This window comes from Monodon monoceros, unplaced genomic scaffold (assembly GCF_005190385.1).
Source record: "Monodon monoceros isolate NGI ecotype Baffin Bay Population unplaced genomic scaffold, NGI_Narwhal_1 Super_Scaffold_8, whole genome shotgun sequence".
Classification (NCBI taxonomy): Eukaryota; Metazoa; Chordata; class Mammalia; order Artiodactyla; family Monodontidae; genus Monodon; species Monodon monoceros.
Window position 1 is genome coordinate 52996638 of NW_021703785.1, and position 24700 is coordinate 53021337.

At 44.1% G+C, this 24700-nt stretch overlaps 1 protein-coding gene across 1 annotated transcript; it reads right to left on the bottom strand.

The window, feature by feature from the left end:
- Positions 1-1065: 1065 nt before the first annotated feature.
- SMIM2 (small integral membrane protein 2) lies at positions 1066-15830 on the bottom strand. The gene is given in 5 exon segments (XM_029209951.1): positions 1066-1223; positions 4977-5045; positions 5365-5424; positions 5427-5687; positions 15813-15830. Coding segments are annotated over 4 exon segments (483 nt in total). The 5' UTR covers positions 5623-5687; positions 15813-15830.
- Positions 15831-24700: the final 8870 nt, after the last annotated feature.

The window sequence follows — 24700 nt, forward strand, 5'->3', positions numbered from 1 at the left end:
GCCACTCAAAGGCTTGTGGGTGGCACTCAGCCACTCCTCTGCATCACTATTATTTTGTGGACTCATTTTCTTCCTTTCCCGTCTTTCTCTCTCCCATTTCTCTCCTGCTCTCTGTCCCTTTCTCTCCCCTTTCCCTCTGTCTTGAAAAAAATGTTTTTAAATTTTTTATACAACTTCTAAAGGTTACTTTCCATTGGCAGTTACTACGAAATATTGGCTATATTCCCTGTGTTGTACAATATATCCTTGTAGCCTATCTGATGACTTTATCATCCCGTACATACATACCCTTAGGCATTGCTTAGTATCTGACACTTGGCGCTAAAAAGGCTTACTTCCCTTCACTCCCAAGCTGAATCAAACCCCAACTCCTAAACGTGGCCTGGGGAGATTGGGGGCGGATGGACAGAAATGGCCCAGCCTCTGTGTTCCTTCGGCTGTTGAGGACTCTGCTCCATACCAGACCCCCTGAGGTGAATGAACTCAGCCAGCAGCTCAGCCTGGGCTACAAACTAGGAAAAACCCAGGCAAGGGACGGCATTACGGCATTACTTTGTCTGGTTTAAGCGAAAGAACTTGGAAGATACGCTCAGCTTTGTGCAGGTCAGACAAGGGCCTGGAAAGGGAACCTGGGCTCTCTGCTTAGGGTTTCACACTGTTGCAAAGCCAGGCAACAGGGGCAGAACGACAATGCTTGCTTTTCACCCAGTGCTTGCAGAAAAGCCCCCTTATCCCAGCATCAGCTTCCCCAAGCCCTGCCAAGCGCACAGTGAATCTTGCCTGGCGCTGATTTATTACAGGAGAAGAGGAAAAGAAACAGCAGGCCCTAAATGTCAAGGTTAGGAGGAGGGTAGCCTGCCCAGAGAGGGAATGTCGAGTGTTCTCTGGGGTGTAGCACGTGACTGGGATCTCAGGCCTGGAGGGACCAGGAGCCAATTCAAGTGGGAGGTGTCGGGAATGCAAAGTCGGCTGTAGACTCAGCACATTAAAAATGTCAAGAACAAGGCAGGGAATAACACAAGGAAAAGAGTACCTTCTGTTTTGTGGGAGGCGGGTTACAAAATGTCAGAAGCGCACGTTTGCTTTCATGTGTCTGCTTGGTTGCAAGTCGAATCTGCTGTCTGCTGGAACCCAGGAGGACTGAAGGGCAGGTGGCATCCAGGAACCTGCTCCCGCCTCGGGGAGTCCTGGTTCTGCCTTCCCGTGCTCCCAAGATTCCGCGGCTGCATTAAGAGGAATTTAGAGAGCAAGGCAATGCAGGCCTCCGCCAGGAAAGGGAGCATTTATGGCGCCGCTCACCAGGGCTTAAAGGAGTGAAGGATAGCTGAGGCCACACCTGCACAGAGTCCATGTCGTTGGCAAAACAGAAGATAAAACAGCAAAAAAATCCTCCAGGCTTACTTCAACTTGGCATCGTTTTTAAAGACACTGAGCTCAGTTCTCTATTTCTTACCCATGCAGCCCTGATGCGGGGCCTCCCCTGGATACATAGGAAAAAAGATTCTTCCAGCACGTAGAACTCCATCATTATTTGTACCAGAGCCACAGGCTTCCTGTCCGATGGCTGAAAAGGAGCAGTGCTCACCAGGAAATGCACACTTGCCACTCTGAGCAGGAACCTGGCTGTGTTGAAAGCCCACCACGTACAAGGTGCTCCTGGGAGGCAGGAGTTAGTTAGGAAGCCACTGTCTTAGTTTTCATGCCTGAAACAGAAATCTGGTTGCACAGAGCTTATGGGGGAGGTGATCCCAAGAAATGCAGTGAGGGATTGGGGAAGCAAGACGGAAGAGGGGAAAGCAAAAAGGGGCGTGTTATGAGCAGGCTGCTGCTGAGAGCATTGGGGTTCACTCCCTCTGGGGTCCCTGTCAGAGACCCCATAGAAAACACCTCAGTTGTCTTATCGAGGGGCAAGGAGCCTGAGACATTTATGCCCAGCTCCATCCCTCATTGGTCTTAACCAATGCCAGAGGACCATTAGCTCTGGGGCTCTTCTGGGCCGCCTCAGCCCCACCCAGGGGCTCAGCAAATTCCCGTGGCCAGAGAAAGCCTTTAGGATGCAGAAGCTTGAAGTAAGAAGCCACAGTGCATCTGGAAGCTGCAGATGACCTCGAAGGGGATCTGCTCCATCCACCTTCAACAGCCATTGTGGCAGACGGTAGTTACGGCTGTTCACCTGTGATCCCAGGCTTGTGTGTGTGTGACTGTGTGTGTGTGTGTGAGTGTACATACACAAGTGCACACACAGATACTCGCACCATTGCTCCGCTCCTCTCCCTCTCAGCTGCATTCCCCTCACTACAGCCTCATAAGCAGCGAGCCCCCAAATGGTCTCAGCCCTGCCGAGCCACGCAGCCTCACCTTGCTGTACAAGCAAGTGGAAACAGTGCCTGCAGCCTCCTGGGCCCCAGACATGCCAGTGGAAACCCATGCCAGCTTCCAGCTCCTGCCCAGCTGGAAGGGCTAGCACTTGCATTTGATGTTTTGCGTAAGCCCTGTTGAAGTGCAGCATGGAGTAATGGAAAAAACTGGAACAGATGTCAGGAATTTGAGGTTTCTCGTCTCAAGTCCACCAGTAACTTACTTAGTTGACTCTAAGGAAGTTAACTAAACTTCCTGGAACTTAGTTTCCCCATTGGTAAACTTGGAGTAATAACAACTGCCCTGTTTACCTTCAAGAATTGTGGTCGGACTCAAAGGAGACCACTGTCTTAGTTTCCGTACCTGAATCAGGGGTTGTACCTGGAAGCACCTTCAAACTTCAGATTGCTCTTACTCAGCCTTGGCCTGATTACTTGATTTTAGCCCCTAAAGCAGGGGTCTTGCTGGGTGACTCGCTTGGTCCAGGCAGACCAAGTCCAGGATGCGTTCACTCCCAGAGTCACCCTCCCCTGTCTGGGGACAGGCTTGCTTGCTGCCTGCATGGGTCCTGACCCCTCCTGTCTCTAAGTTTAGTTCCATGTCCAACAGCAGATTCCTGAATCACTATACAAAGTGACAGAGGGGGCAACGCAACCTCCCCAAACCACGATGGGGACGAGGGGGAAGAGCAGCTACTGTCCTTAGCATGTATCATTAAGTCTGACGCAACGACAACAGAGAAGCAAATGTCAGTCGGACCTGACCCCTCCAGCTAAACCTGGGAGTGCTTGTCAGTCGCTCAGGGAGGGCTGCCCCATGGGGTGAACACCACGCCAGGGCTGGAGAAACCAACTATTCGGGAAGAAGTCTTAAGGTTTATCTCACAAATATTGGGGACAAGCCTTGGGGCTGTAATGATGGTAACAAAGCACTTTGCACTGTTCAGTGTGGGCCCCGCCAACATGCTGGGGCAGTAATGGTGCATGTGGAGAGAGCGTGCTGAGCCCTCCTACCCGGGCTCCAGAGGAAAAGCTCGTATCATCCTCCAGTTACAAACAATGAAAGCAGAGTGACTCTCTGCGACAGAAACATGTTGTTGGCGGTGGGGGGAGACTTGCGGGAGACTGTAAACAGTTCCCAGAATAAATCCCCACATAAATCCAAAGAATGCTCGTGTGGAGAAGCTACCGCTCCCACCCTCTTTTAAGCCAAATGATATCCTCCTGCCGGAACAGAGTTGTTCTTGGCACTTGGGAGTACATGTGAGGAGGGAATCAAAACACGACACCGGAGAAAGGAATCCATAAGGAATCTGCGGCCAGAGGCATGGTGAGAAGTAACAAAGAAAGGTGAGTTGGTGGCAGGAACGAAGATTAACCGTACCAGGGAGATGGCATCTTGGCTCCTAGAGCAGGGATCGGGGCGGCCAGCACTCGGAGGCACGGCTGGGCCAGCGAGCTGCAGAGACACGCATGCCCTTCCTGCCCTTTGCCTCTGCTCTGAGGGCTCAGAGGAGGGTTCCTGCCCAGCTGCATGGCAGCCCCAGGTCAGGCTTCTGGAAGCTGAGGCCCCAGGCCCTGCTGCCTCCTTGTACCAATTCTGGAAGGACATTCCGTACTAAAATCAGGTTTCACCATGTGACACACAAGATCAACAGAGGAAGTAGTGAAACCTGGTGGAGAAAGTCCTCCCTTCCCTCCACCTTCAGTGACACAGAAACTGCCTCCGGGGACTTTGGCAGGTTTGACAAATGGCAGAAGAATCTGGAAGAATTTCTTTGCTGGCCAAGAGGAGTTGATGACTGGGCGTAAACATGTGCCGTAGTTCTTCGTACAGTGGATCTCTGCATGGCAGGCACAGGTGCCAGATTCCTCTCAACTCTTTTCCCATCTAATCCCCGCACACTCCTCACGTTGATAGCATTCTAGCGAAGATGAAGTTCTCTGCCATCGCAAGAGCAAATTCATCACCAACACTGTACGTTCCAACTAAAGGCATTACTGTGTCCACGTGAATCATCAGGCAGAGACGGCTACACTTGCCCGACTCGGAAACTCTTGACTCATGGGGCACTCGTAGCGGCTAATGCCCACTAGTTACACAAGCACCTTCTCCAAGTGCCTCGAAGCAGTTTACAAGCTGCTGGCTCATTCTGCATCCTGTCGCTTGGAGGGAAAACACAGCTGGGGAAAGAGGAAGGGTCGACATGATCATCTGTGTTGTATACGGAGAAACTGAGGCTCAAACAAGCCCTCAAGTGAAATGCCTAGACATGTATGAGTCAGACACCGCGCCTGGGGGAGACAAGATGAGCTGTTCTGAATCCTAAGTGGAATATTTTCCTGCCCAACAATGTCATGCAGCTGTTCTGACACAGCCTCAAGACAGGCGAGCCGAAATGCAGGCTCACGGGATTTTGTTTGTTGCCAATTCCCCACCCGTCACTCCGTCTCTTGAGTCTTGCTCTGTCTCTATTGGATCGACATTAGAGGCCTCCCAGCCTCCTCTCCTCCCGACCTGCCCCCGGTTCTTAGGGCACCTTATTCCTGACATTTACTCCGTCCTTAACTGTTACCTGATCCCTGGTATATCTCTTCCATGTTGAGCCTCTACCATACCTTTCCCCGATCCACACACCTTGACGCCCAGAGGTAGGATTAGGATTGGCAATAGGACAAAGCTCGGGGCTGGGGTGAAATTCAAAGGTGGAGTATAAAGGGCCCATTTTACTCATCATTTAATTAAAATTCTCTTTTATTGAAGTAGAGTTGTCTTACAGTGTTATATTAGTTTCAGGTATACAAACACAGTGATTCAATATTTTTATAGATTACACTCCATTGAAAGTTATTATAAAACATTGGCTATATTCCCTAGGCCGAAAAACTAACATTTATCAGCTTAATTTTTAAGCCAAATCGAAATATCCTCATGTCTAAATAGCCACACAAAAAAGTGGCTCTATTGAAATAGCGGCATCCAACGAACTGAGAGTCTGGATGTCACCTGCTTCTGGCACCTGACTTTGGTCCTCTTCTGTGCAGCTTTGCCTTCTGTTCCGCCGAGGTGTGGTTAATCAGAAGAGGAGCAAGCGCCAGGGCCTCTTTTAATCCTCTTGTTCCAAGTGAGGACTCTGTACGTGTCATAGATGAAACTCATCCGAAAGCCGAACAGGATGCTAGGGGCATGGCCAAGTGTCTCCACCTCCCCGTGAGGCAGCCTCGCTGGCATCAGTCCTCTCCCCAACCTCTTTCCTGCCCCCATTCACCCATGAGCTCTTGTTGGGTCAGAAATGCAATTCTTTGATGGTGCCAGACAGCCAGATGATGCTGGAACAAAGGGGAAAAAAAGCAAAAGCAGATTTCTAAATTAAGCAGAAGCCTCGTTTATAAAAATAAATAGCCACAGCCTAGCAACATGCTCACAGCTCAGCTTCCCTCTGTGATGAAGCCTCTGTGTCTAGAGCCAGGGATGACACAGCCTTCAGGGGGCCCCAGGCCTGGCCCCTCCCCATGCATAGTGCTCATCTGGAAAGTGCTGACAGTGGCACGTTGAGGGCCTGGCCCAACCAAGGGCCAGGCTCCAAAGGAGCAGTGAGGATCCAGAGCTTCCAAACCTTAATGAGGTCCCTAAACACCTACAGACTCTTGGCAGCAAGAAACATACCCGAAATAATAGCAGGTGAAGTTCCTTGGGCTGCTCTATTGAAACAGAAGCTGCTCCTTGAGATAGCGTCTTCTGTGTTCACCACTGAATGCACAGCACCCAGCTTAGCACATGGCGCCCAGTGGGCAGTCAGACGCTGTGTAAGGGAAGACTGGATGGAGGTGTGAATGGATGGACGGAGGGATGCCACCATCCCCTCATCCCTGCTTCCCAAGCTCTACACCCTAAATGGAGTGGAGTGAGAATCTGAAGAGAGCCATAATCTCCTGATTATGACATGCACCAAAGAGGCAATGTTCCCTGGGCTGGATGTTTAAAGCTGAGTCAACAGCTGGGGTGAGCAACTGGGAGGTGATTAAAGGGTGCAGGCTTTTACTGCCCCAAGTGCAGGTGGTGTGGCCATCACACATGGGGAGGGGCAGAGGATGTGAGAAGTGCCCTTGGTAACAACTGTCAGTGTTCCTGAACCTTCTCTTATTTTTAAGCAGCATCAGCACCAAAGGCGAGGTATTGCTAAACAGAGAAGCCACAGGACAAAATAGTACATGAGTTTCCGGTCTTAGTCCTTTGGGAACAGAAAAAGTAGAGCTCACGTTGCCCTTTGAGGCTCCACAGGCCAACACATCAGAAATGGACCACAGCACAAAGATTTAATCCCATCACCAACGCTCCCAAGTCATGAGATGATTAAGTAAAGCTGGGGTGATCCCGACACCGTCCTCTGAATACTGAAAATTAAGTAATCCTCTGAATCCCATGAGGATCCTGGTGAGGTTGCAGGGGACAACCTTGACTCTTGGAGCCGTTGCTTCTGCATACTCCCTAGTGACCAGAGAGTGGTTGAAGACAGGATGTCAAAGTCATAAATCTCTGTCTCAGAACAGGGGCTTGGGTTTAAAAGATCAGGGAAATTGGCCCACAATTCAGAAATCTGTCTTCTAACATCTTTGTCTGGCCTGGCCAGAAACAGTAAAACCACGTTCACGTTAGTGAGAAAAACGTTCTTAATTAAATTCAGATGTACAAGAATACATTACAGGTCTACTCGTGGAATAATAATCTATAGTGGATGGGCCATCTAAACAGCATCAAAAGTGGTACCATAGCATCCCGCTTCACTCGACAGCACGCAGCAGAGAAGCATGAGTCCTCACAGACTTCTAGATCATTTCAGTCCCACAGCCTCCCAGAACCCCAAAGCCATGGTCCTGGAACAATCAGGATGAGGGAGTCCAGCAGTGACCAGATTGGAGATGTGACCACAAGGACACAACCCCAGCAGAGAGTAAGGACACAGACTGGTCAGGCTACCCTCGATTCTACTGTATCTCTGGTGACCCGACAGTCATGGCATTCACAACCGCAGGCCTCTGCTCCATCCTGTGTTCCAGGGGTCCTGAAGGCTCCACACCCAGGGCTCCTACTTCTGAGATGGCTGCTCAGTGGTAAGACCCCACTGACCCCCATTCTCTGTAGAGGTTACAGAGATTCATGGGAACAGAGTCCAAGACTCAGCTCTGTGACCTTAACTACTTGCAGACTCAGTTTTCTCATCTATAGAATGGAGAGAACAGAAACTCTGATGCCTGCCTCCCAAGATTGTGTGAGGACCAAATGCAACACTATTGTGTTCAAATGCTTCTCAGTCTGCAAGCTGTTGTTGTATGTGAAAATGTTTTCTCAACTGTGAAAGTCCATAATGAGAAGTTTGCTTCTGACGCGGGGAGTGAGACTTCCTTTGTTACAAACTTTCACGGAGCTGCCTGGATCTCAGTGTCCTAGGGCTTGATTCATCCCAGTCACAATCTTAATTTTTTGCAGGGATCTCTGGCCTGTCCCCTTGGCTTCACATACCAAAGACTTCTAACGTGTGTGTGTTTGTGTTTGTGTGCGCACGTGTATCTGTAACTGCTTCTCTCCCCTTACAGTCCTTCAAAAAGTGCTAGAATTCTAGAACACACGAGGGACCTTAGGGGCTTATGTAATCCATCCCTTCATTTTGCAAAGGGAGACATCAGGGCACAGAAAGGTTAAGTGCTTGTCCAAGGTCATGTTGTTACACTTGCCCTGTCCTTGGCCCCTCTCACAGCCATATAGCACCTACAGTCCAGTGGATCTTTGAGGGCCACATATCAAATCAGGTACTTCCCTTCCTCTGCTATAGCCACTTTTCCCCCATTTTTGAGTTACTATTACTTAAGCCGGGTGTGTTCTTTAGGATGTGGGGACGGGGGAGCAGGAACGTGGTAGCCAGTTGAGGGCATGTGGTTATTAAAGAATGGCAGTTACAGGAACAGGTACATCTAATGATCTAGATGATGCCTCAGCGTAATAGATTATGTATTTTGCACTTGCCTTTTATTTTTGAAAAATAAATATAGAATCATTTCCCTTTTTTAGTTGTTCATATTAATTTGCATTCAGGAAATGACCAGTTACATCCAGGCAAAGCATAGATACACCTAACATAAGTTGCTGTTGTTTTAGAAGAGTTGTTTTAGAAGCACATGGTATGAAGGGAACTAGGCTTCATTGAATGACACTTCCTCTACCATCTGCTCACCTTCCTCTCAGCAGATGACTTTACACCTATGTAGTAAAAAATTAAGGTTATTTTGTGTGAAACCCTCCCCTGTCCCCTGTCTTCTCCATACCTACCCACCCATATGAAGAAGAGTCTTTCATTCTCTCTGTGACAACAGCTCTACCTGTTAGCTAGGCCTAGGGGGAACAACCATCCTAGTTAGCCCAGGACTGAGGGTCCCTGGGACATTCAGTGCTAAAACTGGAAATGTCCCAGGAAGACCAAGACAGAATGATTGCTCTCTTAGGCCTCACACCCCTTCCCCAGGGACCTTTCCAAACACATAACAAATCATTATTGAATGAATTGATAGCAAATAGTACCAAATTGCTGTGTAAAATTGAAAGTCAGGAAGAGAACTAAAATGAATGAATAAGTGAATGAAATTATTTGTTTTTAATGAAAAGATCCATGAATAATGAGCAGGGTAAGAACCAGGAGGAGGATGTCCTACCATCCAGGTGAGCAGAAGAGGAAAGTTTCATTAAAGGATTCATATAAAAATGTAGATCCCATTCATTAAAAGGAAAAAAGCTGATGGTAAGTTAGGGCAACATATTACATGAGAAATAGGCCACAACAGTACTTCCCAACTGTTTTAACTTCATGGCACACATTTTTTAAAAATTATAATATTTGCAACATGGGGTAAACTGAAAAGAGGAGCTACTTGTGGCCAGAGGTGACCATCTAAGGGACCTCTAGACCACAGAAGCTCCCCAGTCCCCTGGGGGCTGAGAGGGTCAGTATCACAGCTTTCACTGACCTCTTTGAACGGGATCAGTGGCACTCTGGTCTAAACACACAGGTCTAGACTATTCCATTGCAAATCTGAAATCCACATTTTCCCTAGGTTTCTGGTGAAACTAGCAAAGCCTAGGTGGACAAACTCCCTCTGATGACCCAATGCTACAAAGCTTCCACAAAGGGCATTTCCTGCAATGGGACAAGTTGCTGTTTATATTTCTACTTCCTTGGTGCAGGTTTCCCCAGCGTGTGCACAGGGTTGCAGGTTGAGCAGTGACCTAATGACTTTGGGCAGGAAGTAATCCTAGATCACATTCGGTCTGCATCCAATTGCTGACCTGAAATGAGTCTTATGAAAACATTAAAAAAAAAAAAAAGATAATTTCCAATGATTTAAAAATTCAGAAGTTTCTCATTGATAAATTCAGAAAAACTTCTTGAAAAATGGAAAGGTCTGACAGCTGAGGGCCACAATTCCCACCATGGTCACAATTATCTGAGAACTGAGGGCCTAGGTAGTGCAGTGGATAGAAATGTTGGTGTCCAGAGTTCAAATCCCATCGCTGCTACTTACAAGTAACCAAATTCACGAACTTAACCTCTCAAGTCTTGGTTTCTCATCTTTATAAAGACAATGTTAAACTAACAGCAATTATTTCTATGTACCAAAAATGCTTAAAAGAGTGGCTAGCACATAATAATCTTTTTTTTTCTTTTATAACCACCTTTTTTATGTATGTTTTTTTATGCAACACTTATCTACATGCATTACAAAATGGCTGTCACATCCATTGTCTTCTTTTTCCCATTATACATTTTTTTTGATATAAACAGATTTTGAAACAATGAGGGCATGATAAATTATTTAATAAATTATATAGGAACATCTAGTGATTCTTACTTTTTTGAATTTTATTTTATTTATTTTTTTATATAGCAGGTTCTTATTAGTCATCCATTTTATACATATTAGTGTATACATGTCAATCCCAATCGCCCAGTTCATTACACCGCCCGCCGCCCCCCTGCCGCTTTCCCCCATTGGTGTCCACACATTTGTTCTCTATATCTCTGTCTCAATTTCTGCCCTGCAAACCAGTTCATATGTACCATTCTTCTAGGTTCCACATATATGCGTTAATATACGATATTTGTTTTTCTCTTTCTGACTTACTTCACTCTGTATGGCAGTCTCTAGATCCAGCCATGTCTCTACAAATGACCCAATTTCGTTCCTTTTTTATGGCTGAGTAATATTCCAGTGTATATATGTACCACAACTTCTTTATCCATTCGTCTGTCAATGGGCATTTAGGTTGCTTCCATGACGTGGCTATTGTAAATAGTGCTGCAATGAATATTGGGGTGCATGTGTCTTTTTGAATCATCGTTGTCTCTGGGTATATGCCCAGTAGTGGGATTGCTGGGTCATATGGTAATTCTATTTTTAGTTTTTTAAGGAACCTCCATACTGTTCTCCATAGTGGCTGTATCAATTTACATTCCCACCAACAGTGCAAGAGGGTTCTCTTTTCTCCATACCCTCTCCAACATTTGTTGTTTGTAGATTTTCCGATGATGCCCATTCTAACTGGTGTGAGGTGATCCCTCATTGTAGTTTTGATATGCATTTCTCTAAAAATTAGTGATGTTGAGCAGCTTTTCATGTGCTTCTTGGCCATCTGTATGTCTTCTTTGGAGAAATGTCTATTTAGGTCTTCTGCCCATTTTTGGATTGGGTTGTTTGTTTTTTTATTATTGAGCTGCATGAGCTGTTTATGTATTTCAGAGATTAATCCTTTGTCCATTGATTCGTTTGCAAATATTTTCTCCCATTCTGAGGGTTGTCTTTTCTTCTTGTTAATGGTTTCCTTTGCTGTGCAAAAACTTTGAAGTTTCATTAGGTCCCATTTGTTTTTATTTCCATTACTCTAGGAGGTGGATCAGAAAAGAGCTTGCTGTGATTTATGTCAAAGAGTGTTTGTCCTATGTTTTCCTCTAAGAGTTTTATAGTCTCCGGTCTTACATTTAGGTCTTTAACCCATTTTGAGTTTATTTTTGTGTATGGTGTTAGGGAGTGTTTCATTCTTTTACATGTAGCTGACCAGTTTTCCCAGAACCACTTATTGAAGAGACTGTCTTTTCTCCACTGTATATCATTGCCTCCTTTGTCATAGATTAGTTGACCATAGGTGCGTGGGTTTACCTCTGGGCTTTCTATCTTGTTACATTGATGTATGTTTCTGTTTTTGTGCCAGTACCATATTGTCTTGACAACTGTAGCTTTGTATAATAGGCTGAAGTCAGGGAGTCTGATTCCTCCAACTCCATTTTTTTCCCTCAAGAGTGCTTTGGCTCTTCAAGGTCTTTTGTGTCTCCATACAAATTTTAAGACTTTTTTTGTTCTAGTTCTGTGAAAAATGCCATTGGTAATTTGATAGTGATTGCATTGAATCTGTAGATTGCTTTGGGTAGTATAGTCATTTTCACAATATTGATTCTTCCAATCCAAGAACATGGTATATCTCTCCATCTGTTGGTATCATCTTTAATTTATTTCATCAGTGTCTTACAGCTTTCTGCATACAGTTCTTTTGTCTCCCTAGGTAGATTTATTCCTAGGTATTTTATTCGTTTTGTTGCAATGGTAAATGTGAGTGTTTCCTTAAATTCTCTTTCAGATTTTTCATCCTTAGTTTATAGGAATGCAGGAGATTTCTGTGCATTAATTTTGTATCCTGCTACTCTACCAAATTCATTGATTAGCTCTAGTAGTTTTCTGGTGACACCTTTAGGATTCTTTATGTATAGTATCATGTCATCTGCAAACAGTGACAGTTTTATTTCTTCTTTTCCAATTTGTATTCCTTTTATTTCTTTTTCTTCTCTGATTGCCGTGGCTAGGACTTCCAAAACTATGTGGAATAATAATGGTGAGAGTGGACATCCTTGTCTTGTTCCTGATCTTAGAGGAAATGCTTTCAGTTTTTCACCATTGAGAATGATGTTTGCTATGGGTTTGTCATATATGGCCTTTATTATGTTGAGGTAGTTTCTCTCTATGCCTACTTTCTGGAGAGTTTTTATCATAAATGGGTGTTGAATTTGTCAAAAGCTTTTTCTGCATCTATTGAGATGATCATATGGTTTTTATTCTTCAATTTGTTAATATGGTGTATCATATTGATTAATTTGCATATATTGAAGAATCCTTGCATCCCTGGGATAAATCCCCCTTGATGATGGTGTATGATCCTTTTAATGTGCTGTTGGATTCTGTTTGCTAGTATTTTGTTGAGGATTTCTGCATCTATATTCATCAGTGATATTGGTCTGTAATTTTCTTTTTTTGTAGTATCTTTATCTGGTTTTGGTATCAGGGTGATGGTGGCCTCATAGAATGAGTTTGGGAATGCTCCTTCCTCTGCAATTTTTTGGAAGAGTTTGAGAAGGATGGGTGTTAGCTCTTCTTTAAATGTTTGATAGAATTCTCCTGTGAAGCCATCTGGTCCTGGACTTTTGTTCGTTGGAAGATTTTTAATCACAGTTTCAATTTCATTACTTGTGATTGGTCTGTTCATCTTTTCTACTTCTTCCTGGTTCAGTCTTGGATGGTTATAGCTTTCTAAGAATTTGTCCATTTCTTCCAAGTTGTCCATTTTACTGGCATAGAGTTGCTTGTAGTAGTCTTTTAGGATGCTTTGTATTTCTGTGGTGTCTGTTGTAACTTCTCCTTTTTCATTTCTAATTTTATTGATTTGAGTCCTCTCCCTCTTTTTCTTGATGAGTCTGGCTAATGGTTTATCAATTTAGCTTATCTTCTCAAAGAACCAGCTTTTAGTTTTATTGATCTTTGCTATTGTTTTCTTTGTTTCTATTTCATTTATTTCTGCTCTGATCTTTATGATTTCTTTCCTTCTGCTAACTTTGGGTTTTGTTCGTTCTTCTTTCTCTAGTTCCTTTAGGTGTAAGGTTAGATTGTTTATTTGAGATTTTTCTTGTTTCTTGAGGTAGGCTTGTATAGCTATAAACTTCCCTCTCAGAACTGCTTTTGCTGCATCCCGTAGGTTTTTTGTCATCGTGTCTTCATTGTCATTTGTCTCTAGGTATTTTTTGATTTCCTCTTTGATTTCTTCAGTGTTTTCTTGGTTATTTAGTAATGTATTGTTTAGCCTCCCTGTGTTTGTGTAGTTTACATTTTTTTCCCTGTAATTGATTTCTAATATCATAGCATTGTGGTCAGAAAAGATGCTTGATATGATTTCAATTTTCTTAAATTTACCGAGGCTTGATTTGTGACCCAAGATGTGTTCTATCCTGGAGAATGTTCCATGCTCACTTTAGAAGAATGTAGCACATAATAATCATTCAATAAATGTCAATGATTCTCCTTCCCACCCCTCTTACATAGGTAGCTTTACTAGTTTCCATACTATCCTGGCCCCATAATCATTACTGTTAGTCTAAAAAATTCAGTAAAATGAGTTTGGCAACTGTGGTGCTTCAGTTCACTACGTAACAACTCAAGTCTATATCCTTTCCAGAGATGATTGTCCTCATTCCCAGTTTGACACCTGTCCCTTCTCCCTCCCTGAGCTTCTCCCTCATCTTGCTTGAGGTCGCATGAAACCCCACAGCTGGGCAGGGGACACACAGCTGCTCTGAGTCCTCTGACTTTCTAGACAGAAGAAACATGGTCCACCTAGTTGCTTTAAGGCATCTAGTCTTGTTTCTAATATTGAGTCTTTCCCAGCCGTTTTGCTCTCCAGGTCCCCCCCCCCCAGCACATATAAGGAGAAAATCTTCTGAGCAATTCAGTTAGCAATTCAATCAACCAGAAGACACGAATGCATAGGAAAGTGAGGGAGTGATTTCCTCACAGACAGTTGTTTTTAATAAACCAATGTCTACTGCTAAGCAACCTTAATCATGCCTCTTCCACAAGTACAGCTAAATAGAATACTTTCTTATTACCATGGATTAAGTTGATGCTTTCATGAGTCAGAGGGAGGCACCGGAGAAGGCTTTAGCCAGGCTGCGGATGAGTGTAAAACACTTCCTAAGAAGCCAAATAGGAGTGGCATGCCTGGGCTGTGTTATTTAAGGCACATAGTTATTTTACTCACACTTTGGGTTTGTCGCTTACTTGGGGAGTTAGCTGTAAAGAGCTGGATTGTTCATTCAGAGCTGAGTGGATGGAGTCATGGTGTGGGACACAGTCTCCCTGGTTCTCTCAAGAAGACTAATAATTGAGGTTGCGGTTAGATCTTACAGCAGACTAAGGGAGGTCCTGTGGAAGTCCCTGGACGTGAGGAGAGCCTTTGAGGTAGATTAGATGTTGCAACTGTCAAATCCCACAGCACAGGCATTATGCCAAGGGTATGAGGTGAACTGCGAGGCAGCCAATAAGAGCAGCAGGAGAATGGTACCATTTCCAACTGCTCCCGTCTCCTGACTCTGTTTGCAGAGGTAGGGCATTGGCGAAGCCAGCTGCACAGTTCCTTTTGCAAAATTTAACACACTGGGTGGCTACCCCTCCCACTGCCCAAAGCATGGAAAAATCCTTTGGTGTAACTTCCTAAGCCTCTAAATATATATGTCCTTTAATACCTAAATGTGGCTATTTCCACAAAGCCAATCAGTTAAGGTAAAGAGCAACATTTGGAGGGAGGAATGTCTGGAGTGGAGAAGGGGGATTTCCCAGAAAATTCAGTATCTTCTTTACAACTTCTTCATCATCATCTTTTTGATACTGCAAAGAGTCAAACTGAATTTTCCTTTTGCCTCCAGTTAAATGAAACCATTAAGCTGCTGAAGGTGACACTGCAGGAAGTGTGCAGATAACTACAAGAAGTGTGAAGAACTACTGCTTTGACTAATTTTTTTGTGTCCATCTTTGACCCTTTGCTCCCTCTTTCTCGTTCCTAATCTCTATAAACATGACCAAGACCTGAGGCTTCTCACACCAGATCTCCCTGTGTCTCTTCCTACTGCTGTGTCTCCTTCCAGGTCACTGTTTCCTCATACTTGGACCATGGAATAGCCTCTCAAGTAGAGGTGAGAAAAATTGAGAGGCTTGAAGAGAGAACTGCCTTAGGAACTCCACCATACTCTCCTTCCTGCTGGAGGGAGAAAACAAAAACAAACATGGCACAAACTGGGTCATATAATTCTGAGTTAGTGTCAGAGTCATTGCAGGAAGCCATTTAACTTCACTTAGCTTTGAGGTTTCCATGTATAAAAGCAAAGCATATGACTTGCTCCCTACTCATTACCCAGGACTGTACTGGGAAGACTTATGAGCAAACGTTTGGAAAGCTCCTGAAGGAGGGAAGAAATCTGATCACTGTGTGTGTTCATCATGAGGAAAGATCATTTGAAACTAGTAAGCCAACAACACACTGTTGGAAAGGAAAAGATGGAAACAGCCACCACCCGGGAAAATGAAAGAACTCACCTCCAATGTGATGAAAACTGTGTGCATTGAGGACCAGCAGAGGAAAGGTACAGTGGACGCCAAGGGAAGCTGCAAGAAGCAGTGGAGATGAGAAAAGGATCAAAGCAGGCACTGGGATCCAGGAGTTGACAAGCTATCTTGGGAAACCAAGCACACTATTGGGGAAAGCCAAAAATCCAAGATCTTCCCACATAATGCCTGCTTTGGAGATGTTTTATATCTTGTTGGTTACATAAGTATATATTGTTTTGAATATTCATCAAACTCTACACCTAATATACAGTATATGTAAATTTTATCTTACTTTAAAAATCTGTCTATCTAAGCCCATTCAAATCAATGAGTTCCCTGCTGTGCCCACGAGCAGCTATACTCCAATTACCAATTTTTATAACAACAGTTCTCATAATTATATTAAACAAGATGAATGTATGCAAATATGGATATTCATGTATATCATAATAGATACAGTTAGATTAAAACTGACTTTGTCATTCTCTAGTAACTGTTATTTCGGCACATTTATAACACACTGCTAATCATTCAAATGCCAAATGCCTTTGGAATTACCAAAAATAAAATTAGATTGTGTGCAGCAGACTTTTAGTGTTAAATATGTTTTACTGATTTCTAATTCATTAAAAATTGGTAAAGCATGTGTGGAATATGAAAATTCTATTTATCAGAATATTGGTTTGCCCAAATGATACTATTCTCTTACAAAACGTAATAATAGAGTTTACTATACGTATGATTTAGACTTTGGGGAAAAAATAGGTAACAACAGTTATAACTGAATTCATGAATTAGCTGTTGTTTGGTTTGCGGTTCTAACACAAAAGATAAATATTGCTTAACCCAGACTAGTGACTTACTGAGAATAATCAGTGTCTGAAAGGAGCCTGAAGCTGGGTTCTTGCTAAAGCAGTATCACACTTTTGTAAATCACACATACTTGTGAAATTCAAGTTTGTGTATTTTCTTTCGAATAGAAACTTCAGATAAACAAAGAAAGAACTTATCTGAGAATAGGCAATAAATGTAAGCCAATCAATTAATTTGCCGCCATTTCTTGTCAATATCAGCACAGGCTTGATCTTTAACAGCAGTGAGGTGCAATCACCACGTCATCTTCCTCATCATCATTACAGCATGGGTCCTCTGAGACTCTGAGATCTGCATGCAGGAAATGTATCCAGGACTGCCTTAGGGCATAACACCTGTAGGATAGCAGAAGAAACATGACTAGAAGGAAAAGTTGAACCCCATTGCAATGGTGACAAATATCTAAGCTGATCTCAGGAGAGACTCTAAAGGTGAAAGGGGACTCTACTGATGACCCTTCTGGGGCAAAGAGGACCAGAGCTTGTACTCTCACATCAACCCATCATTGAATATGGGACGCCCCAGAAAAGGGACATGACCTTGAGCAAGAGAGCTTCCTTTGGCTTACGGAGCTATTGGCAGCCAGGAGAATGAATGTGTCAGACCTGGGGGGAAGCTGGTGTTGTATCACAGCATCCACTACAATCTTCATGTTATAAGTCTTTAATAAATGGCTGGCCATGTGCTAAGCTTTTTACACACATTTTCTAATTCTCACTATAGTCCTGTGAGGGAGATAAATTATCACCCCTTTTTACAGTGGGGAAAACCAAGGCTTAGGAACGCTAAGTAACTTGCCCCAAGATCACCCGCCAACTGCTTAGCAGTACAAGCTGTGTTCAAACACGGGCTACATGTCTCCAAAGTACTTGCACTTGACCAAAACCCTGGATGTAGAGTCAGGAGGCCAGGATCCCCTCAGTGACAAGCTGTGTAGGTTTTACCAAATGCAGCTCTGAATCTCTTCCTAACCTGCAGAGGGTAGACATCTTTCTGAAACGTTCGGGGACCCTCTAAGGCACCAGAAAGTGGGGAGCAAGGGGCAGATTGGCCAGGGCTAGCGGAATAACTCTCCTGTGGATGTGCCCTCCAGGCCTCGTGGTGTCCAACCATCAATTTGGAGGTATCTACAGGGGACAGTGAACTTGAGTGCCATTAAGGCCAGTTTCAGTATCCAAGGGGATTTGGGGCAGTAGCGGTGTCTGCAGTCAGAGGGGTGGGAGGGCTGTAGTTCTGGGTTGTCCATTCACCTAGAAGCAGGACTCTAGGAAGTGGACAGGGGACAGGGAATTCAGCAACAGCAGAAAGATGTTACATGTCTCAGCTGACAGGCGCTGTTAGACTCCAGTCCGGCTGGACCAGTAATCCTTTATCACGGCTTCCAAGGCCATGATGATGTTTACTGCAGACATACTTCTCCCTCCACATCCATCTTTTTCTCCCACCTCCTGCTCTGCCCCCAGTTACAATGAGTTGCATACTTTTTCTACAGCATGTACTGTGTGCCTTCTCAGCTTCAGGCTTCTTTCTGGAAGACCATTCTCCCTGGTTCCCTTTCTTTACCTGGCTAACTCCTACTCATCCCCCATGTGTCTACCAGGACTCTTCCAGGAAGCCTTCCTTGACCTCCCAAGACTGAGTAGGTGACCCTCCTGTGTTCTCCCAGAGCAGCCAGTGTTGGGAGGATTATATAATGACCGGCACATAACAGCACTCTGCAAACAGTGGCCATCATTATTACTCTTCCTTGATGGCACCTATCATTCTGAATTGGAGACTGTGCATGCTTTGCCTGGGCCTAGGCCTTTACTCTGTCTCTACCATCTGCCATATTGCAGAGCATACAATAAATGCCTGATAAATATTTGTTGAAACAATAAAAACCTCAGTTACAAAACTGGGTAAACATGGACAGGACAGCATGGGGGAGGGGGAAGGGAAGGAGGTGGCTGTGGCTCTCTTGCAATCTCCCAGAGACTGGCCCACAAAGCCAGTGCCAGTCTCTGCCAGGAAGTAGGTCTGAGCTTCCATCTGCATTGGCTGTTGTGCTTAGGGTTGTGTAAGCAACGGGGAGGAATTCCTTTCTGGCTTCAGAGCCTGTAACTGAGAGGGCAGACAGGGATGGTCACGTGGACAGGATCACTGTTCACAGTGTGATTCTACCTTTTTTGTTTAAGAGACAGTGCAGCATATGGAATATACATGGAATCTTGGGTCAGACACACCTGCGTTCAAATCCCTGTTCCTTTACCTATGGCTATGAGGCAGCTTTAGGTAAGGGCAGACTCTTTGGGGCAAGACTTCCTGGATTTGAATTCTAGCTCCTCCACTTCCTCACTGTGTGACATTAGACATGTTACATCACCTCTCTGTGCCTTGGTTTTCCTCATTTGTAAAATGGAAATAATAATTTCTCCTTCACAGGGTTATTATGAGGATTGAATGAGCACACAATTGTAAAGTTCTTAGAACAGGGCTTGGCGTATAGTAAGTACAACGTAAAGGTTTACCTGATCATTCTGAGCCTCAATTTTCTCATCAGAAAAAAATGGATATATGTAGAACACTTGGTTCAGTGCCTGACATATGGCATACTCCCAGTAATCATTATTATAATTTCTATTACTATCACTTCCTTTGTAAGTGGAAGATACTTTCTTAGGGTGAACTAAATTGAATAATAGAAACTTTCTTCCTGTGGATACTATTGGTCTCTACTGATGATTGAGCTATTTCTGTGTGGTTCTGAGCCAGCGTCTTCCCCGTGCCTTGTCTTCTTTCCCTAATGCTCTGAAAACCTTCCTCATAGACCCAAACACTCAAATGCATACCTACTTCTCTGATAAATGAGCAAAGGAGGGGTGTATTAATTTTCTTGGGCTGCCATACAAGGTACCACAAACTTGGTGGCTTAACACGACAGAAATTTATTCTCTCACAGCTCTGGAATCAGAAGTCTGAAACCAAGGTATTGGCAGGGCCACCTCCCTCTGAAAGCTCTGGTGGAGAATTCCTTGCCTGTTCCAGCTTCGGTGGCTCCAGGCATTCCTTGGCTTGTGGTGGCATCACTCCAGTCTCTATATTTGTCTTCACATGGCCTTCTCCCTCTGTGCATCTCTGTCAAAATCTTCCTCTGCCTGTCTCTATTAAGGGCACCTGTCATTGGATTTAGGGTTCACCCTAAATTCTGGAAGACCTCATCTTGAGATCCTTAACTTAATTATATCTGCAAAGACAATTTTTCCAAGTAGGCTCACATTCACATGATTTGGGAGGTGAACATATCTTTGGGGGCCACCTATTCAACCCACTAGGAGGAATAAAAGGGCCCTAACTGGTTGCAAATAGAATCCATCCCTTTACCTTGTTTGAACCTACATATATTTCCTTTTCCCTTTTCCTTTCCCCTGCACACCTGTTCCAGTCTCGTCCATACTTCTTTTATGGGATGTTCACAGCTAGAGGGGCAAGTAAGACATCCTGACCGACTAATCTGCTGCTTCCTGGCTCCACTCTGGTCCACGTCTGTACCTGCCTCCTACCTCAGGATTCGCTGTCAGCCCGTTGTATACTTGATCCCATGAAAGCTTATTCTGGTTGGCCCACTCAGTTGCCTTGCAGATAGCCGGGAGAGTTGGATGTCACCCTGGGACCTTGCAGTACCAGCTTGCCCCACCTGGCTCTTCACCAGGGTTGCCTTAGTCACACATCAGATTTCATAGATGAGGCCAAAACAGGAGACCCTGGTGAGCTGGAACAAGTAGGGGCGGTGGATCTGGGTCAGAGCAGGAATTATGTTTGCACTTGGACCAGGCAGATAGGCTCAGAGAAGGAATCTGGGTCAAAAGCTTGGCAGACTAGTAGGAAACATGAAGCCTGATACACAAATTAAACTGGAGACTAGCTCTTCATCTGTACAGTCCAGTTCTTGGTTCTCCAAAGTCTGATTGAGGCGGGTCTGTGACATGTGGCATATCGTATGTTTAAGGGCTAACTAAATTTAATGTGTATTCATCGAGCATTTGCTGTCATGCCAGGATCTAGGGATACAGAGTTAGAACATAGCAGGCAACACATACACATAAAAAACTAATGTCATAAGATGTGATAACTATGTGCAAGTGTTATAAGAGGTCCAGTTCTGCCTTGGGTTAAGGAACGGGTCATGATGGGGGCACAGAGAAGGTAATATTTGAGTGGGCTCTTAAAGAATTCAGTAAGGAGAGTGTGAAAGGACAGCCCAGAAAGTATACTATCCACTGACCAAGTGGGTGCCTCTTCCTCTCCTCTTGCTTTGTGTTGATCTCATCCAAAGCCTAGACCTTGCATAAAAAGAACCATTTTTTGCACAAGATCTATTTCTGCTCGGCAATCTAAAGACAGATATCAAACGTGTTCTACAAATGGGTCGTGGCCCAGAGAAACAACCAACCAGAAGGGCCTCCAGTTGTGAGGAACTGGTTTGGTGGGTACTGGCTGGATAGCAGAGGCCCCACCTCCACACCTACTACTATCCACGCAGTGGGAAACTTTAGTGTATCAGCGTGTTTCAGTGATACATCAATATTGAGATTATCACGTGGCCTGTTTGGATGTCTTTCTTATGAAAATTTTTTTCTATTTATTTTACATATAGAATATGTTGTCTCTCAAACCCCAAGAAGGCATTTCTGATCGCAGTCTCTGATAAAAGGGAAGGAGGCTCTTGTTCATTACTCCCTGTCCCATATTTTTTCAGAATTTAATGAATATCTCTTTGAACTTTCTTAGAGGTCTCTTGTAACCCAACATCTTTATAATTAAGTGGTATTTTAAAATTAGGAAATGGGGCATCTTCATGGAATATTAATTTTATCTAATTATTATTAAGTCACATTTAAGTAACCTAATTGGGTACATAGGTTTAAATGTTTCCCAATATTAAAACAAACATGGACATATTATTTAGCATTAAAAAAATATATATATATGTTATATGTGTATATATCACATATATCAGCGTTGAATATAAAATTCAAATAAATTTTAGAATCTAAATGTTGACCTCAAAATAATGAGAGAAGCCAGACATGTGAATCCATTTATATGACATTCTGAAAAAGGCAAGATTATAGGGATAAAATTCATCTCAGTGCTTGCCAGGGGCTGGGAGTGGAAGAAGGAAATTGCAGAGGAACACAAGGAACTTTGGAGATGATGAAAAATGTTCTATATCTTGATTGTGATGGTGGTTACATGACTGTGTATACTTAACAAAATTTAACTAACTATACAATTTAAAAGGGTGAATTTTACTTTATGTAAATTGTATCTCAATAAACCTGACTTTTTAGAAAAAAAATCAGGTTACTCCAGGCTCCCTTTTCAGGCTGATACATTGCTGCATCTCCTCTTTCTTACTTGCTTTTGGGAATACCCAGATAGAAGAGTTTGAGAATTACCTATTTAACATCTCTTCTCTTTAAAAGAAGGAATTTTGAGTAAGATTCTGAGTAAGATGGATCCCAAGATCTTGAACAATTTAAACATGAACAAGCATTTCAGGAGTAGGAGGTATAGGGCAACTTCAAATGTATATAAAATACCAACATACCTACACACTATATTTTAGAGATATGTAATCATTTATCTCAGTCTTCCTAAACTTCTTTACTTGTGAAATGTTCACCTGCTGCTCTATATCAATAAGGCAAGTCTATCAGTTTCTTGTAGTGCAAAGTACCACAGATTAGGTGGCTAAAACAAGGGAAATTTATTTTCTCACAGTTCTGGACGCTAGAAGTCTGAGACCAAGGTGTCAGTGGAATTGGCTCCTTTGGAGGCCTCTCATCTTGGCTTGTAGAGGACCGTCTTCTCTTCCTTGTGTCTTCACATTGTTTTCCTTCTCTGTGTGTCTGTGTCCTAATCTCCTCTTCTTATAAGGACACCAGTCATATTGGGTTAGGGCCCACCCTAATGACCTCATTTTAACTTGATTAACTCTTTAAAGACCCCATCTCCAAGTACAGTCACCTTCTCGGGGGTTAGGACTGCAATATATGACTCTGGGGGGGGGACACAGTTCAGTCCAGGACAGCATGCTTCCCACTCCTTACCTCTCCAGCCATATGACGTCTCCCAAGATGTACCTTCCTCCTTTATTTTTTTTCACTTTGGTTTCCTCCCTGCTCTGTCAACATTTGCAGAAGATGGCAGGAAACCCAAACACTCTGACACCCTAAGGTGCTCTAACACTGGATGCAGGCCCAGATGGAAAAGTGTGCCATTTAATGTGTTTGTTTTCGTTTGGGTACATTCCAACAAATCCTTTCCTCAAAAGGTTTCGTGGAGCAACTTTGAACTCTCAGACCACATCCAGAATGCATCAGACATGTCGAACAGAAACTTAAGTACTTCCTACAGTGCACACAGCCTTGAACTTGTTGCCACCACACATATAAATGGCGAGAGATGCTTGAATAGCAAATCTGCAGTAAGGCAACAATAGTGCAGTTTTTAACCCCAGCTTCTGCTGCTAGTGTGGATAATTAATGGTCAGACAAGAGTCAGACCCAAAAGTAATTAATCTCTGAGCAGTACAGTCATTTCAAGCTGAAAAGATTCCTCTTCTCACTGAAAGGCAGGGAGACTTATTGAACTTCTGGCAGAAGGAGCGTCAGTTCTGGCTCTGCTTCCTCTACCGCAAGACGATATTCCCAGGCAGCTCTTGGAGAGCTGGCAAGTCCAGTGGTCTTTGCATGGTCTCATAGAGCAGCAAATGGAAACATAAGTAGCTCAGACTCTCTGTATAAAAGCAGCTGATGCAAACTCTGTACTCTTAGGTTCAACTTTTATGCAAATAAAATACTGACAATTCTTTACAGTTAATACTGGCACTAAGAAGTGATGAGCCCGCAAGGTTCTGTGTGACACATGGATAAAGATCAGTGAATGACACAAGATCAGGAAGATAAAACGCGAAGTGGGGGGCTTCCCTGGTGGCGCAGTGGTTGAGAGTCCGCCGGCCGTTGCAGGGGACGTGAGTTCATGCCCCAGTCCGGGAAGATCCCACGTGCCGTGGAGCGGCTGGGCCCGTGAGCCATGGCCGCTGAGCCTACACATCCAGAGCCTGTGCTCCGCAACGGGAGAGGCCACAACAGCGAGAGGCCCGCGTACCGCAAAACAAAACAAAACAAACCAAAAAAAACGTGAAGGGGACCTATAGATACGAAAAAAGGCAGAAACAATTCAGGTTATAACATCATACATCATAAGGGAGGAAACTGAGTGATAATCATGTGTTGGCTGCCCTTTATTGAGCGGCTCTTACTGTGCAAGGCCTGTGCCAGGTGCCCTGCATGGGCTCAGGCCTAGAACAGCACTGCCTTTGCCTCTAAGCTCCCTCGTTTGCAGATGAAGATAGTGAAGCTCTGTAACATGCAGTAAATTAGAACCCAAGCACCAAGTTCCCCCTGATGCTCAAGCCCATTCTCTTCTGCTATCCACTGTAACAGCCACTTACTTATTAGTAGTTCATCGTACTGAGTAAACAGAACACGGAATGTACTTTTTTCCTGAGTGTGGTTTCAATTCTCAAGTGATTGTTTCATTTCTCTTCATAAAGTTCAAAGAAGCTACATACCAGTAGATTCTGCTAAGAGGGTGATGCTTCAAACAGGGGAACGCAGTTGAGTTTTGCATTCAAGGCTCTGATGTCCAGAGAGGGCCAACGTAATTAAAGAGAGTAGCTCATTTATTTGAAGGGGTGAAGTTTGTCCCTTTCTGCTCAACTCACAGCAGTTGGGAAGGTGTGGTCCCTCCACGGATGAGGTTGCTGTCCAGTGGAAGACAGGACAGGCTGGACAAGAAGTGCACAGATACATTGGATTACAATATCCGCGGAGTGATGAGGCTGTAATGCTTGGTGCAAATTAGCAAGGTTGATAGGAGTGACTGGGAAGCATCCAGAAGGGAAGACGCCTGAGGAAGGAAAGTGAGTAGAAGAGAAGAGGGAGCATTGGGTG